The sequence below is a fragment of the Mchenga conophoros genome, linkage group LG11, assembly GCF_057382185.1.
Source record: "Mchenga conophoros isolate Kocher_MC1m ecotype Shallow Benthic linkage group LG11, M_conophoros_male_GT1.1, whole genome shotgun sequence".
In the NCBI taxonomy this organism is placed as follows: domain Eukaryota; kingdom Metazoa; phylum Chordata; class Actinopteri; order Cichliformes; family Cichlidae; genus Mchenga; species Mchenga conophoros.
This window is the reverse complement of record NC_140536.1, coordinates 14,372,779-14,388,142: the sequence shown is the minus strand read 5'-3', so window position 1 is coordinate 14,388,142 and position 15,364 is coordinate 14,372,779. Positions and strand designations below refer to the sequence as shown.

General features: G+C 40.9%; 2 protein-coding genes across 5 annotated transcripts in view; one reads left to right on the top strand and one right to left on the bottom strand.

Moving 5' to 3' along the window:
- Nucleotides 1-5,582, top strand: part of ankib1b (ankyrin repeat and IBR domain containing 1b) — a 32,626-nt gene extending 27,044 nt beyond the window's left edge. For all 4 annotated transcript variants that reach the window (XM_085291055.1, XM_085291056.1, XM_085291054.1 and 1 more), the window contains exons 19-20: nucleotides 1,719-1,762; nucleotides 2,319-5,582. In XM_085291055.1, the coding sequence (XP_085147181.1) occupies nucleotides 1,719-1,762; nucleotides 2,319-3,230 (956 nt within the window). In that variant the 3' untranslated portion in view covers nucleotides 3,231-5,582. The remainder of the gene's footprint in view (nucleotides 1-1,718; nucleotides 1,763-2,318) is intronic.
- A 34-nt stretch (nucleotides 5,583-5,616) lies between these two features.
- LOC146563765 (protein lifeguard 1) lies at nucleotides 5,617-12,615 on the bottom strand. Its single transcript, XM_085291060.1, has 11 exons — nucleotides 12,535-12,615; nucleotides 11,525-11,662; nucleotides 11,012-11,180; nucleotides 10,536-10,614; nucleotides 10,005-10,058; nucleotides 9,732-9,822; nucleotides 9,525-9,562; nucleotides 8,802-8,889; nucleotides 7,190-7,279; nucleotides 6,867-6,914; nucleotides 5,617-6,307 (listed from the first exon to the last, which is right to left on the bottom strand). Exons 2-11 carry the CDS (start codon nucleotides 11,624-11,626, stop codon nucleotides 6,155-6,157), a joined length of 912 nt encoding a protein of 303 aa, XP_085147186.1. The 5' UTR covers nucleotides 11,627-11,662; nucleotides 12,535-12,615; the 3' UTR covers nucleotides 5,617-6,154.
- Nucleotides 12,616-15,364: the final 2,749 nt, after the last annotated feature.

Sequence of the window (15,364 nt, the reverse complement as noted above, 5' to 3'; positions counted from 1 at the left end):
AATAATAGATCAAAACTGCATCTTAATTAAAAAAGAATGTCAAAATTCTATTCTATATTCTTGGGAAAAAATGAGACCTTCTCTGTTTCTAATCATGGATACATTTTTCTAATAGTGCAGTGTGACTGTGAAACACTTAGTGAAAAGAATATTTTTATATTCATTAAAAGTGTGATTAATTAAGATCAGGCCTACATTTGTTATCAGTCCAATTGGTATACATCCTGGAATGGCACACTGACTGCAGCATGAAAAAAACAAAAACAAAAGCAATTTGTAATGGCTGATACAAAGCATTTAAGGTGGAATGATCTTTTGAGTAGAAAACTATTTAAAGATAGATATAGGGAAGTACTGTGTACATGTGATAGGAAGTTTTATAGAAGTCAGTTCTAGAAATGAGAGTTATAAGAATTATTCTAATCTGAAACTGTTCTGGTAGGACATTAATAAACTGAGAACTAGAGACTGCAGAAAAGACCTATTGAAGTTCATCTTAGTGATGGTGTGGTTTGAAAGTATAGAATGAGATTAAATGAGAGCTAGATTTTCTTGATTTGTTCTCAGGAAATCACATTGTGATGAACTTTGATTTTTGTTTCTTTTATTAGTGACGCATGTAATTCAAAGGATGAGTTGAATAGAAGCATGACTCATGATGTTTGTTTCCATGTTTGAATTGTGATGTTACAAAGAAGTGAAAAACGCTGTAGACAAGTTACAGTTAAATTACTTGGGTGTAGAAGAAATGCCAAAGAAAGTATTAAAGTCTCTGTTACTATTAAACACACATTTCTGTTGCTTTATAATTTGTTTTAAAGGCACAGTCTTATTAACTTTGAATGAATCCATCAGAATTGCATAAGTGCAGGTGCAGGTTTGCGAAGCCCCACCATCTTGAATACAGTGGCTGATGTTTTCGTTATCTCTTTCTCGTCCTTCACTACTGCTTTCTCTCCCCTGTCATTTGCACCTTATCATCATCCTCCTTACCTCAAGCCTCATTTTCTTGCACTCAAGTTAAGGCTCTAGCTCTGTGTGGATTAAGAATGTCTAACTTTAAAGAACTGTCTGTTTAAACAGACAATTAAATGGTAACGTTTCAAAGCTCTTCGGTGAATTCAGGCCTTACAATCTGTTCCAGATCAGTTTATTTTTTCATGTTGTTGGAGTCATGGTTAATGCGCCAAAAATATTAAGATCCAGTCAGATGCTTCCCTGGCAGTATTGTGTCAAGTGGAGAAGAGTCTTAGTATCCACCGGTACCTAAACAAGCACAGGTGCACTGCAATGATTCAGTTACATTATTTGTTTAGAAATATTGATTTTTACTAATTAGTTTTTCCAAAATAGAACTTCTGGAAAAATGACACTTGCTTGAATTCAGTAAGCATTTCTAATCTTTTGTGTTTCTCCATCATCGTGGTACTTTTATCTAGGCTGTATGGACTGAAAACAATAGATAAAACTGGAGGGTAGCTAATAGGTTTTGTTTTGTGAGCAAAGAGGAATTGCTCACAGATACAGATACAGTTAGTGCAGTTCCTGGGGTTGTGACGGGTTGCTGGTCCTTCATCAGTGTGTTGACTAAACTCAAGATGATGTTACTAAATTGAATACTTAGCAGTAGATTAAACTGAGTAAACTGATTTATCCTGCATTGATTTAGTTCAATAACCAGGTTTGACTTTTTCTTTGTTCCTTTTTTTCCTATAAAGACACACAGGATGCTGGAAGTGGACGCAGACAAGGTCCTATGATGGTGAGTAAACATTTATCTCGAGCTCAAACGGTAATGTAGTTGAAATTATTCCTGAAGGCATTTTTGTCTTAGTACTGTGAATTATTAATGTCGTCTTGATTCTTAGCGGTTTCATATTCACTAGTTCACCAAATGTTCAGTTAATAAAAGAGTAATATTTGAAACTGAAACCTACGGGGTTTTCTTTTTCTTTTTTTTTTGGACTGGGGTTGGGGCATGAATGACTTGAAACATACTGAGTGATGCAGCGATGTTGTGTGCTGGGACTTTATATATAAACACAGAGTGAGTGGTAATGATAGTTTTGAAAATGTAAAACCTTAAAACCCACTGTGAGCTGACTGCAACAAAGCAGCTATAAAGAAAAACTGTCTTTGCTTTCAGGTTTGTGTGTCAAAGTGTCAAAACTGCAGCAGCTGCTATTTTCCTTGCCTTGTCACTATCTCCATCTGCTGCTACTGTTAACTTTTTTAACAATAGGTGCTGCAGGTTATACTTAAAGTTAAGTTTGAAAACTGCTGATGCTCTACGACACTGGATCCTTTTATTCTTGCAGGGTCTGGGTTCGCTGGATGACGATGACCCCAACATTCTTCTGGCTATTCAGCTGTCACTCCAGGACTCAGGGATGGTCGGGAGTGTGTCCAGTCATGAAGTACTTGCCAACGAAGCCTCACTCGGCGCTATTGGCACCTCCCTGCCTTCGAGGCTTGAGCAAAGTGCTCCAGGCATCGAGGTCCCCCCCAGAGCTTCTCTAAGCAGCTCAGAACTGCTGGAGTTGGGAGATAACTTGGTGAAACTTGGCAACATCAGCAGCCAGTACTCTGCTGCCACCGGTGTTGCTATCCCTGTACAGCACGGTGACAGTCATCATCGGGCATACGGTGCTTCTGTGCCCATACCAGTGGCTCCTGGTTGCAGCAGCTCTTCAACAGGCCTCTTCTCTTCCACCGACACAACAGACTCAACCACATGTGGCAGCCACGACCCATCCTCATCCTCTGCATTAGCAGCAAACGCTAACCTGCTGGGCAATATCATGGCTTGGTTTCATGACATGAATCCTCAAGGTATCACTCTGGTACCCCCAACCTCCTGTGACAGCGACTCAGTCCCGGGTTCACTCCATAGGGGCGAAGGAGAAGACGATGACAATGTCGGGGTGGTCGTCTTCCCTGAAAACAGGAAGCCTCAGGAGGTGATGGCAGATGTGGGGTTCTGCTCTCAGAGGCTGAGTGAGATGGAGGAGAAGGAGTGCACTGTCGCTGAGAGACCGACCCAGTTAGATCTAGTGGGGCTGGACACCATGCCGCTACCTTACATGGGAGCCCATGACGCAAGCGGAGGCCATGCCGAGCGCAGAGGCTCAAAGGTGTGCCACGTCGACACTCCGCGATGTGACTCTGTGTCTGATCAGCTGCCAAGCACCAGCTCATCTGAGTGGGAAGATCAAGTGCACTTGGTATGATCTCTCTAACTGAGATGGCAAAGAGCTTTTAAGGAAGGCCAAAAACCACTACAGATTGCAAAATGAATAAAGAGGAGGAACGTCTGTGCTAGCTATTCAGGTGGGATGTAAACAGAGTGGGGAATGTGTCATACTTGACCAGAAAGTGGGGAAGACACAGATTCAGATTTAAGTGCAACAAGATGTGTTTACTGTATTGTCAGCCTTCTGCAAAGAAAGTACTAAATAGAAGAGATCACAGTTAGTTACCAGTTTCAAGGGTGACTTATAAAACAAGTCTTGTACTAGTAAAAATACAAATAAGTAGCGTTTTTTGTTTTTTAAATATCAGATTTAGAGACTTAGGAGCTTTAGAAACTTTAACCTACATAGTTATTTTCCACTGGACTAAAAGCCTACTGTATCAGTCTGGATCAGGTCTGATGTAATTCAGCTGTACTTAGTGAGCAGATTAACAGTTTGCTCCAATATTCAATCGAAACAAAGCCGGCTGAGATGGTTCTCACTCCTGTCCAATTCTGCCTACTTCATGGGTGCCAAACACTGACTAGCAAAAGCACAGTTTGCAGTCACCAAGTGGATTCTCTAAAGCAAATTGTGCCTGCTTTTTACAATCTCAACCACTCAGCTAAACTTTAATGTGAAAGTGTTGAGCCATAATTTTCTTTGAGATTGCAGCTCATTGATACTCTGAAAATGTCACTGGCTAAAAGCTGCCGTGAGCCGTGTAGAACTGAGGCTTCAGGCCCTAATGGATTTGTACTTTATGTAAAATATTCACATTGGCAAAATTTTGATTAATTATTCAACTGAAAAGTAGTTGGCCTCCTCAAAAACATTTCAAAATGGACTTGACAGTGGTTATTACTCCCCAACACAGGCTGAATCAAAAAACAACGAATGCTGACGGGCCCAGAGGGAGTGCTCGTGATTCAGTTTGCACCTTTGTCACAGCATGTTCTGAATTCCATTGTAGCTTGTCTTAAATTAATGTTTTGAGTATTGCAGCCGAACGTGGAGCGCGACAGACTAAGTAGACAGTGAGAAGCCTGCTTCATACGCCGCAGGGAAGGCCATTGAAATCAGGCAGTCGTATTCAGACTCTGGTAAATTAATCACTCACGCCCAAGTCACTGTAATTTATCTCTGGGTCCTGTTTTAAAAGTAATAAGCAAAGCCTTTCAGATCTTTGCAGATTTTCCGGACTGCAGGGTAATGCATGGGGGGAAAAAAATTAAAAATCATGAATGTGTACAGCATCTCATCCTCATGGGAAGTCCATGTCTTTGAAACGGTTCTCTCTCTGGAGTTGAGACACACAGTGCCTTTGTGTAAATCACCATGATTCACTTTTTCCTTTTTTCACACTTTTTTTTTCTGAGTGCTAATTTTAAAAAAAAATGACAGTGTAAACAAAAACAGAAACACCTGTTACCTTAAAGTCTCTCACATTGCCGTTGATAGTGTTCAGACGTGCTCATCAGAAATGTTTGTAGCAAGAGGCTTTTTTGTTGGCTCTTGTGGTGATATGTTAATAGATGACACTGACTCTTTTTTCTTTTTTTTTTTAGCGATTTGGTGAAATACGTTGTAACGACGAAGTCACACTTTAAAGAAAAAATCTTATTCCCAGATATTTTGAAGAAAGGTTTTATTTCTCTGGGTTTGTGCAGTAAGGCTTCTTGCCCTACACTGAAGTGGTTCCCGGGGTTTAGCATCTAAAAATCACTGCGCTGATTTCAGAATAGGTTAACCTACTGTTCTGTATCGCTTGTGTGTGAGGAAAGTTATAAAGTAGGTATTTATTTGGAATAAAGATAATTCATTTAAATAATGGATTGTGAGTAACCCATGTGAACTAAAACACACTAGTCAGTGTCTTACCTTTAAGACGTGATTATGTTCTTGTACAGACTGATGTCTGGCTGAAGTAAATGACCTTTTTCTCTCTCTCTCTGTCCCCTTGCAGATGTATAGAGCAACATTAAGTCTAAAGATAGTGATTGCTTTGATAAGTGTCTGGGTGCCATATGGTTAATGGAACTAACTTTGTCGGACTTGGTTAATGGAAGTGCTTTTATCAGAGGAGATAACATGCGTTGCCCTTTTTCTTTAGTAGTATGCTGTGCATGTAACGGGCACACTTTATACTGTCACCTCATATGTTCAGGTGATTTATTAAAAAAAATTAAAAAAGGTATATAACATTTTGTAACTCATTGAGATTTTCTATTGTAAAGCAACTAATCCTTGAAATGCTATTTGCACTTTCATAGTTTATACTTGATACATTCCCTCTTTATATGAAAAGTGTTTGATGTGTGATGCCAATAAACTATGTGTTGAGTTTTACTTTGCGGTTGTCTCATTTGTAATAGTCATTTATGACAAAGAAATATTGCAGATGGTTTTATTTTCATAACACTGACCAATTCTTTTATTGGGTTTTCATTCAAAATTAAACACTTTTATATAATCTTTGATTTAACAAGTACCTAAGCGACTAGTTTGTGAGTTAAAGAGTAATTTTTAGAAACAAATATTCAGTATATGTAGTTCTATGTAAGAATTGCAACAGGGCAGTATGTAAATCTGAACTCCTAAAGGAAAAAAAAATAAACAAGTAAACATCCATAAAGCAGACTGCAGTGCGTAACACATGACAATCATAGGCAAACTTGAATATACTGACAGATGTCTGGAGACGTATTCAATATGAATCATGGGCTCAGTTTCCCAGACATGGCTTAAGCCTAGACTTGGACCAAAAAAAGTTTTTCTGTGGAGATCTTCAGTGTTTTTGCTTTGGGGGGCTTAAGCCATGTCTGGGAGACTGGCTGTCTGTGTTTACCAAACTCAACGAATTGATTGCATGTGTGCAAGAAGAGTATCTTAAGGGGAAATCCTGCCATGGAGTTTAAGTGTCAGCGGCAGAGGCCGATGAGCTGCAGCAAGAAGAGGAACAGGGTGACGACGTCCAAATAGAGGTTGAGCGCAGCAAAGATGTACTCCTCGGGAGAGACTTGATACTTCCTGTGTTTTCCACCCAGGATCATCTGAGTGTCAAACACCAAGTACTGCGGAGAGATGGACAGAAAATGAGATGCTTCAGCACTGATCTGTGAATCGAGAACGCGAACTGGTCTGCGAGCAAGCGCAGGCACTATTAACTATTTCTGAGAGATGGGACGGTGCAGATAAACAGGCCACACAAATAATCCGGGAGTCAGACTTGTGCAGCTGAAAATAAGTTGTGACTTGCTGCTGACAGCCTGTTCAGCTCTGTGTGCAGCTGCAGTTTGTTCCACCGGCTGACGAGATGGGTCACAACATTTGCTGCGAATGCCAAAGGCACACAGAGAGGTGGCTGTGAAAAGGAAGCCCACTACTGTTAAGTGGTGCATAATTGAAATTAAAGGGCACAGGGGCATCAAAGTCGCTCTCTTTTCACTAACAACTGGTATCAGGCCGCTTCGCCCTGGGATCGCGTGTTGCATCATATACACTCACTTGACAATAAGCCCTCTTTGATGGTGGTTTCGTTTTATTTCCATTGGGGATTTTAATTCTGTTTTTCATAGCAAAAAGAAAAAAAGTGCTGCGGAAAAGAACTTTCTGTTACCAAAGTGTACTTACTAAAGAAAACAGCAGTGTTCCCAGGCAGGCATATACGATGTAAACATACTGCAAAAGAATCACACACACTCAGGAGAGGCATTCAGTAACACAAATTTAAAACAAAACATTTTTATTCTAGTGTGCTGTGCTGCTTGTTTGCTGTAGGTAGTAATTAAGCCAGAAACTTTTTTTTTGGTCATTCTGGCTGTTTTGTTTGGTTTACAGGCAGTCAGAGTCAAAAGCCAAAGACTCTGAGGCTGTACATCCGGTCTGTCAGCAATTCATTCAAAACCTGTTCCCACTGCAAACACACTGGTTAACAAAGAAGCTCTTTAATTTACCTGTGATCGGAGGATTGCACAGAGGAGGGCGAATGAAAAGAGGGTCCAGATAAGCACCCACAGGCACCCACTTGCTGTGGTGAAGTCCCACTGATGCCGCAAAGGAGGGATAGGAAATGAGAAAGACAGTTAATGTGACAAGCCCCAACATCTCTCATTTGTACTCATCATTCTCGTAAAATCCAGGACACTGAAGGCTGTTCTCATTGCAGCTGTGCTCTGTGATAGCTACAGATTGCAGTCGAGACTCAAGAAAATCAAGACAGTTCTGGTTATAACAAGTGAGGATAAATAATCAACAGGCACTGAGCAGGGGGATTGAAGGTGGCCTTTTCGCCTGCATGCCCTTTATTTATTTTTTCCACACTGGCATAAAAAAAAAAGATGGCAGTTGCTACAGGAGAATCACTAGCACTGATCACCTGAGGAGCTATGGGCTGCAGACGCAGTGTCAATGCATCACAGTGACAGAGATTAAAAAGCTCTGTGAACATTGTGAACTGCAGAGCAAGAGGTGCTGGAAATGGCAAGATGAAAGCGAAGTCATAAAAAATAAACTACAAGTGTTTGCGGACGCTCACTCAGCCCATAAAACTATATTACGGGCTTAGGGGTACGCTTCCCTCTATATGTCAGCTATTTAAACCTGACCTGCGTACCTTCCCCCCGCTGATTAATAACGAGCAGAGAGAATTAAGCACCAGATATATTCTTAGTATGATTATCAGACAGCTGCTTGCTTGTTCCATCCACTGTGAGCGAAAATATAAATGTCTCCAGCTCCTTCAGATACAATAAGTGGCAAAGTGTGTGAAATGCCAACCACCATTTAGCAGCAATTAAAAGAGGCTCTAAATGCAATCTGAATGTGGTTGACATCTTCCCCACTGGCTGTGTGATTGCTTTTGTTCAGAACATGAGGCGTTTATTGAAGAAGCATGCCGAGCTATCAATGAAGTGATTCTCAAAAGGTCTCCTAACTTGCTCCAGCTAATAAAACGCTGCAAGTTGTAATGAAACTTTAAAATGCCATGTGCACAAGCATAAGCTATTATATATATTTTGAGAGCGGCATCTCAGAAGAAGATGAGCATGATCAAATAAAGAATAAAAAATCCTCAGCGAGCGAGACTTATTTGGGATTCGTTGGGATGCTTATTATAGAATTTTAGGTGAAGTTTTTGGTCATTTTTTTAGGGTTTCAATCACAAAGTTGAGAAGTTTTGCTTGATAAAAAGCTTATTTTTTTTCACAATTCATGAAAGGAGGCAGACTGAAAAGGACGAGGGCTGACTTATATAAAGAATTCTATATGGCGAGAGTTATCTCAGCCACACGGGGGCTTAACCCTCTGGATGCAGGGAATTAACCCAACTTACAAATACACTGATCTCAGCAGGAATCTTAGTTTTGCCAGGACAGCAAACTCATCTGACTTTGAAAACTCTGCAGGTGAAAACCTGTCCAGCAGCTGAGCTTTACACGTTCCCTCTGACTGCACAGGAAACACAGCTGAGTGTATGGACATTTACCATTGACTGTATAGTTAAGGCGCCGTGTTTCACTTTTGGCTGCAGTGCAAACTGAGCTCAGAGTGTGTGACAGATCTTACCTTTGACTGCATGGCGAACAGGCTCAGGGAAAGGGACACAAATGCTGTTGCCCCAACAGCCCACATGACTGCTTCAGCATTAAAATACCTGCAGACAGAAATATCAAACAGTGCAGTAAGAGCTGAATCATGTCTATCTTGGGGTGGATGAGCAGCGGGGTTTGGTCTATCCTAAAGGGAAGTATTATTTTCTTATAAGAATTTTTTTTTCTCGAAATATGCATTTAACTTTGAGCACTGGACCCCCCCAACCCCACCCCACTGGACAAGTATTGAATAATGCATTGCCTGCATGCATTTCCTATCAGCTATAGCTTCAGTTATAGCAATATCCTATAAATATGGTAATTTTAATGCATTATTGATAGTCAGGTGTCATCTGATGCCTTTTTCTGACAGAGTGACGTGCTGCTAAAAAAGAACCGTCAGAAAGATGGAGGGGAAAAAAGGGTAACTCGTGTTTACACAGGCATCGAGAAATACAGAGAAATTGGTTTTGAACTATTTGTGATGTGCTCAGATTTATCTTCAGCTGAAAAAAAATCAGAGAATGTGATCCCATGTGCCTTTTAATTTGGTAAACCAGCGCTGATAACATCTTATCTGGCATGATGGCTTCATTGCTGGCATCGAACACGCTATCAGATATGGATCAAATAGGATTATTATTGTGCAAATGAGTCTGCATCAGGTGGGGACTCATCTTTGTAAACAAACACTCACGCCGCCACAGATGCAAGCATCAGGCCCTCTGCAACAGTCTGAGGAAGACAGGGAGAAAGGCACACAGGCAGGGAGAGGGAGGGAGAGAGGGGAAGGAAAGGGGGAGACAAATGGAAAGTAAATACATGACAAAAAAAAAAAACTGTGAAATAGAGCAGGTGTGGTGGTGGTTTAATTTGATGCCTGGCTGGTACTGCCTCTACTCACAAACAGGCCCAGGGCAATAAAATTGAGGGGGACTCGACGCCGGAGACTGTCACAGCATGACAGGGCCACAATGAGGACGAGTACCACCGCCCTGTTTCACACACGACACAGAGTTTACCGGCATTAGCATATAATAGGAGAAACATTATGGATTCACTGAGCGCATTATTTATATTAAGATGAGCTTGTGATTTACTTCCGTGGACTCACATGAAGCCCTTTCTCCAAACACGAAATCCAGAAAATCTAAGAGAACGTTTTTGAACAACTTACATCATGGTGTAGGTGAACCAGTAGTTGTTCCATGCCCATTTCCTAAGTGTGTCCCTGTTTTTTCGTTTGTTTGTTTTTTTGTTTTTTTTTGGGGGGGGGGGTGATAAGAAAAGGGAAGGGAGAAAGAGAGAAGTGTTTAATAGAGCTGCCATTTATCTGATAGAAGCAGTGGAATGATTTTATTAAATATTAACAGAGAGCAGTGCATTGTGCACATGGGAGCTGAATACAATTTATGAAAAGAAATGACTGTTGCAGTCTTCCACCACATCCATTATACCAAACACAGGGAGCTTTCAAACTACTGCAAGCACAAACATTAGGCGGACTATATACCACCTTGTTTCACCTCACTATGGTGATTTGAGAAGGGCCCCAGTGCATGTTTAAATTTGTGCAGGGACGACTTTATGCACTTGTTCTGCCTCGTGTTGGTGGGCGATGACACAATTAAAAGCCAGCAGATTACAATAAAGGACATTTCTTCTTTTCTCTTTGGAACAAGAATGGCCTCGTGTGATTGTGTCTCACCAGTAAAGAAAAGCGCAGATGATCCCCACAGTCACTAGCAGCTGAATCATCAAGGTCAAGTAGACTTTCCTTATAAAACCTGTTCAGAAAAAAAGAAAAACAGATGCAGAAACACAGAGAGGTGAGACAGACAGGAGAAAGACATGTGACAACAACAATCTGTCAGAGTGAAGCATTGAGGCAGGTAAGGCTGCACGCTGTTGCCAAAAATGACTGTTTTCACCAAACTTGCATTCCTGCCTCTCATTAAAAATGATTTGTGTTGTGTGGGAGGTGAAGAGCTGCGACAGGCTGCGAGCAGAGATCACAGAACAATTTTCAATTCCAAATCAATTTTCAAGAAAACACTGCAAAGCAAATGAGGGGAGTAAATATTGCTGATCCTCGTTCGGCTCTGACCACGCAAACAGAAACGCTCATTTCTCTCGCCTCCTGTTTCTCCCTCTCTTTATTGATCTACTTCCTTCGACCCTCACCTCTCCGTATGGCAGCGTCACTGAAGGCGCTATCCTCTAAGCCGGGAGAGTAGACGGGTGGAGATTGGTCACATTGCTGGTTGTCTCCACCTGCTCCCGGGCCCACAGGATGGACCATGTTATCATAGGTTCCAGGAGGGGAGACCACTGCAACGCTGCCCTTCTCCACCTGGATCATTCAGACAACACCCGAAGTTTAGATTCAAAACTTTTTTCTTGCAAATCATAAAAAAGGCAGAATGATGTGATTAGAGGCTTTAGTGTTCATTTTGAAGTAACTTCATGGAATTAAACCAATAATCCATGTGTAATTAAATGTGTAAGCACACATTTAATTACACATCCCAACGATAGCATGATCAAAGGCTAGTTGTGTGTTGGATTTGGGCTCATTCTTTACGATAGCGGCATATTAAACCCTAAAATCAATGTGCAAAATGGTTTCTCTCACTGCTTAATTTAATTTTTTTTTCCCTTTGAGGCTAACAAAAATGATTGTGAATTGCTACTAACGTCATAGCTCATCCCAGTATACGAACTCTGTCCATGGTCCCCGGGGCTGTACGGAGGGGGCTGAGGATATCCACCGTTTCTGTTGTCATAAGTGTGGTCCATTTGCCCAAAAGTCAGCAAATTTTATCAGACACAAAACTGCCAAGGTAAAGAGAATTATTAGACAGACAAGGTAGTTAAGGTCACAAAGACATTCCTCTGGACAGTGTCAGTGCTTTCATCAGTGATGTTAAATTGGCACACGGGGCTATGTCAAATGGGTGATTATGAAACCATGCATCACACAAATACAAGGCCCTCCATGACTGGCATCCATAAAAATGGCCCTAAAACTTAATCTATTTTCAGTGTATGTATATTTAATGGCCAAATAGATTGCATTTAATTGATCTCAGAGGAAATTTAGTTGTCATCCACAGACAGACAATAAATGCAAGGATTTTTTTAAATGTATATATGTATAGTGAACACAAGGGAATAATAAATCCCCCCCCAAGTTCCCTAGTTCTGCATTAATCATGGAAGAAATGAAGTCATAACCAGCTGCTCAAAGATCAATGCTGCATGATGTACAACTGCAGTAAAGCAGTGACTACACATAGCAGTTTGACAGAAACAGCCGCTCCCTGTACACATCCGTCTATTCATTATGGTTTAATGAATAACAGTTTCCACTTCCTGTAATATCTGTAATTAGTAATGGCTTTTGCACTCGTGGCAGCAATAAATCATTTGCTAGATAAAAATCACATTTTGACTTTTCGTCTTTTTCAGCTCATCTCTCCAAACTGGAACAAAACAAAGCCTAAAACTGTGTTTTCTAAGGCACGAAGTGGACTTTGTTTTTGTTGGCTTACGCGGGCTGAAAGTTTGGAACATTAAATCCAAGTTCTGACAAGATGACAACAGTTTTAAAGTCTATAAAAAAGTGTCCAGCTGCTGTTTGACTCAGGTCTGTTCACAGAAATCAATCCGTACAACTCCAGCGAAGCTATTAAAATATGCCTTACCTCTGCTGTGACGACTGAGACCACGCTCGGCTGCTCTTCCTGTAGCTTCAGTTTCCTTCAGGGCAAAGTCTACTTGCTATCAGCTGGTTCCCACAGAAACAGGACTTTTGCTGCAGGGGGAAAGGATGTATTCCTCATTAGTCCTAATGGGATATTAAGATGAAGTTCTGAAAGTGACATTAAAGCAATAAGGCTGGCACTTTGACAGAGTAAATTGGGATTTTACCTTCTGTGTTCCACCTGCACTGATCCACACTGGAATGAGTTTATACTGCTTGATTTCACATGTTTAATAAAGGTTTTCCCTCATATTTCAGTATCCTGGAATGATAAGCTGCTGCATATGAAAAGCCTGTAACATTTCAACCTGTATCACACAAAAAAGGCAAATGCAGGACAATGACACAGTGTGAGATCCGGCGAGGCGTATGGTCTTTCTGGTTTACCTTGGTTACTCATTGATAGCACCCTGCACACACAAACCATCCAGTGACAAAGAGAGGACTGGACGATGTAGGACATCAATCCAGCCTATACAAAGGGATTATGGGTACTGAGTCACACTGAGAAAGAAGAGCTAAAGGCATACTGTGTGAAAATACAGAAAGCAATGTAGGTCAATACCATTTTTATGCTTTCCCATGAAGAACTGGCTCTCAAAGAGTTACATTTAACACCATCTATTAATCAGAAAGCAATCCAGGATGAGTCCATTTTTATATATACATGTATGTGCATGTGTATGTATGAAAAAAACAACAACAAAACAGTAAAATATAATTTCCACTACTTAGCCTCGATTGGATTTGATTACAGCAAATTACTGTATTGATGTGATGTTTAAAGCGATCACATACATGATGATCATAATTCAAATCTTAAAGAAAGCAAAAACTATTTTGCAGTCCTGTAGCTTTATTTGGATTTTAAACACAATTACCTAACATAACTGTATAATTAAAGGTGTGTCTCTGAGTGACTATAGTTGTGTATACATAAAAAACAAAGCAAGAGCAAAATACACAGAATTCGATGCGAGTTTTTTCTTTTTCTCTTTTTAAGCCAGATAGTCTCCCCCTGATGTACAGAAATTATTTATACATTAAGCAAACACTGGGGGGCACTAGTCTCCCGTGCTTCTGCTAATTGCAGTGATTTGGATGTGACTCTCCTCCTCTCCTCCCCCGCCCCGAAAACCCTTCTCACTCTGCCGCCTCACCCACCCAACCAGCAACATGAAATCCTCCAGAGAGCTTCCTTAAACCGGCTGCCTCGTCATTTTAACAACTCAGATCAAATCCTTCATTTCTTTCACCTACATGTGATCTTTCTGTTCCTTATTACTAAAAGAAAAGAAAACATTGTCCTTCCTGTGCAGCGACAAATAAAGAATAACATAAAAAAGGAACAAAATAAATCATGTCTGAAGGCAAAGTGACCCCCCCCCCAAGCAAACACAAACTCTCACTCTGTTCTCCACTGATTGGTGTGTCAGTCAACACAGACTAGGTTTACACTGCCTGCTCAAATCTGATGAGCTTGTTCTCACCTATTCATCAGATCTCGGTCGGATTTGAATGGGCGACACAACAAACACAGTCACATTTGAGCAGGCAGTTGAAATCCAGCCTGTGTTGACGCACCAATCAGTGTGGAGCCCAGTGTGAGGCCACATTTAACACAGATCTGACCGCCTCAGCGCTGTCCAAACACAAGCAACACATGAGGCGGGAGCCACATGGATCAGAATGTGTGCAGAGCAGAGAGCTGTATCCAGATCGTGATATGCAGAATGGAAGAAGAAATCTATCAATCTAAACATCCATCCATCCATCCATCCTTTAAGACAGAAAAATAGAAAAAACTTAAAAAATATCGGAAAGAATAGAAAACAAAAGAAGAAAAGGCAGGCAGGAAGCGAGACATAACTTTGATGCAGACAGATTGTGACAGCTCTGTTTTGTAAGACTGCTACGATGCTCTTTGGGGCTTTAGGGGCCGAGGACCACAGAGAGGAGTGTTCTGGTGTCACTGGAGAAGGGGAGATGTAGCCATCATATGAGTCTCTCTTTCTTCCGTGTGCAGCGGTGAAATACTACTTCTCGCCCGCTCTGGCCACAGATGGATTTATTTGGAGAATTGAAATTGTGGTTTGTGTTGCCTCAGAGAGCCCCGGCACGGGTCGCAGGGTCTGAACCACTAGATGCCTCTTCATTTCTAATTTACAACCCTTCTGAAGCTGCTAATGTAGACTTTCAGCAGAATGTATGGCTGATGGGAGAGTTGTGCAGCGGCTCACGCTGCACAGTGGGAATGCATGTGTTACTCTAAATTATGAGACGCCCTGCACTGTGCTACACTTAATAATATGAGCTAGTCTGGCTGTGCCTAGTAAGAAATATTATTTCAATGAAATGCACAATTCTGACAGCGTTTTGACTTATTATCAGGGCCAAATCAGCATTGCATTGAGTTTTAGAATGACTTACATTATCTTGTTAAGCAAATGAGTGTAATACAAAAGGCACAGCTGCAGTCAAACTAACTCAATGGACATAATTAAGTGAATAAATGACTGTTATCCACAGTTGATTTAATATATTACAGTACTGTAGCAGAGAGCACAATTCCACATGAATTTATCCTTATTAGAGTCAGAGTTTACATTAGCTGTGCCTACAATGAGCACTCCATTACTGAATTATAAATAATCTTCAGGAAGTCTATCAAAACATATTCAATGAGAAACTTCACTTTTTAGGTGTCGTCAGCGGTTGTGCCGACATACCCAACTTACATTAACTGCAATAGTCCGCGAGAAGTCACTTTC

What these genes read in the sequence shown, in the direction of transcription:
- LOC146563765 (XM_085291060.1), bottom strand. Translation starts at nt 11,626, where the DNA reads ATGGACCACACTTATGACAACAGAAACGGTGGATATCCTCAGCCCCCT. An exon ending in ATACTGGGATGAGCTATGAC is followed by an intron (nt 11,181 to 11,524) that starts GTTAGTAGCAAT and finishes TGAATGATCCAG; the next exon opens with GTGGAGAAGGGCAGCGTTGC. An exon ending in TGTTCGCCATGCAGTCAAAG is followed by an intron (nt 7,280 to 8,801) that starts GTAAGATCTGTC and finishes TTGCGGCATCAG; the next exon opens with TGGGACTTCACCACAGCAAG.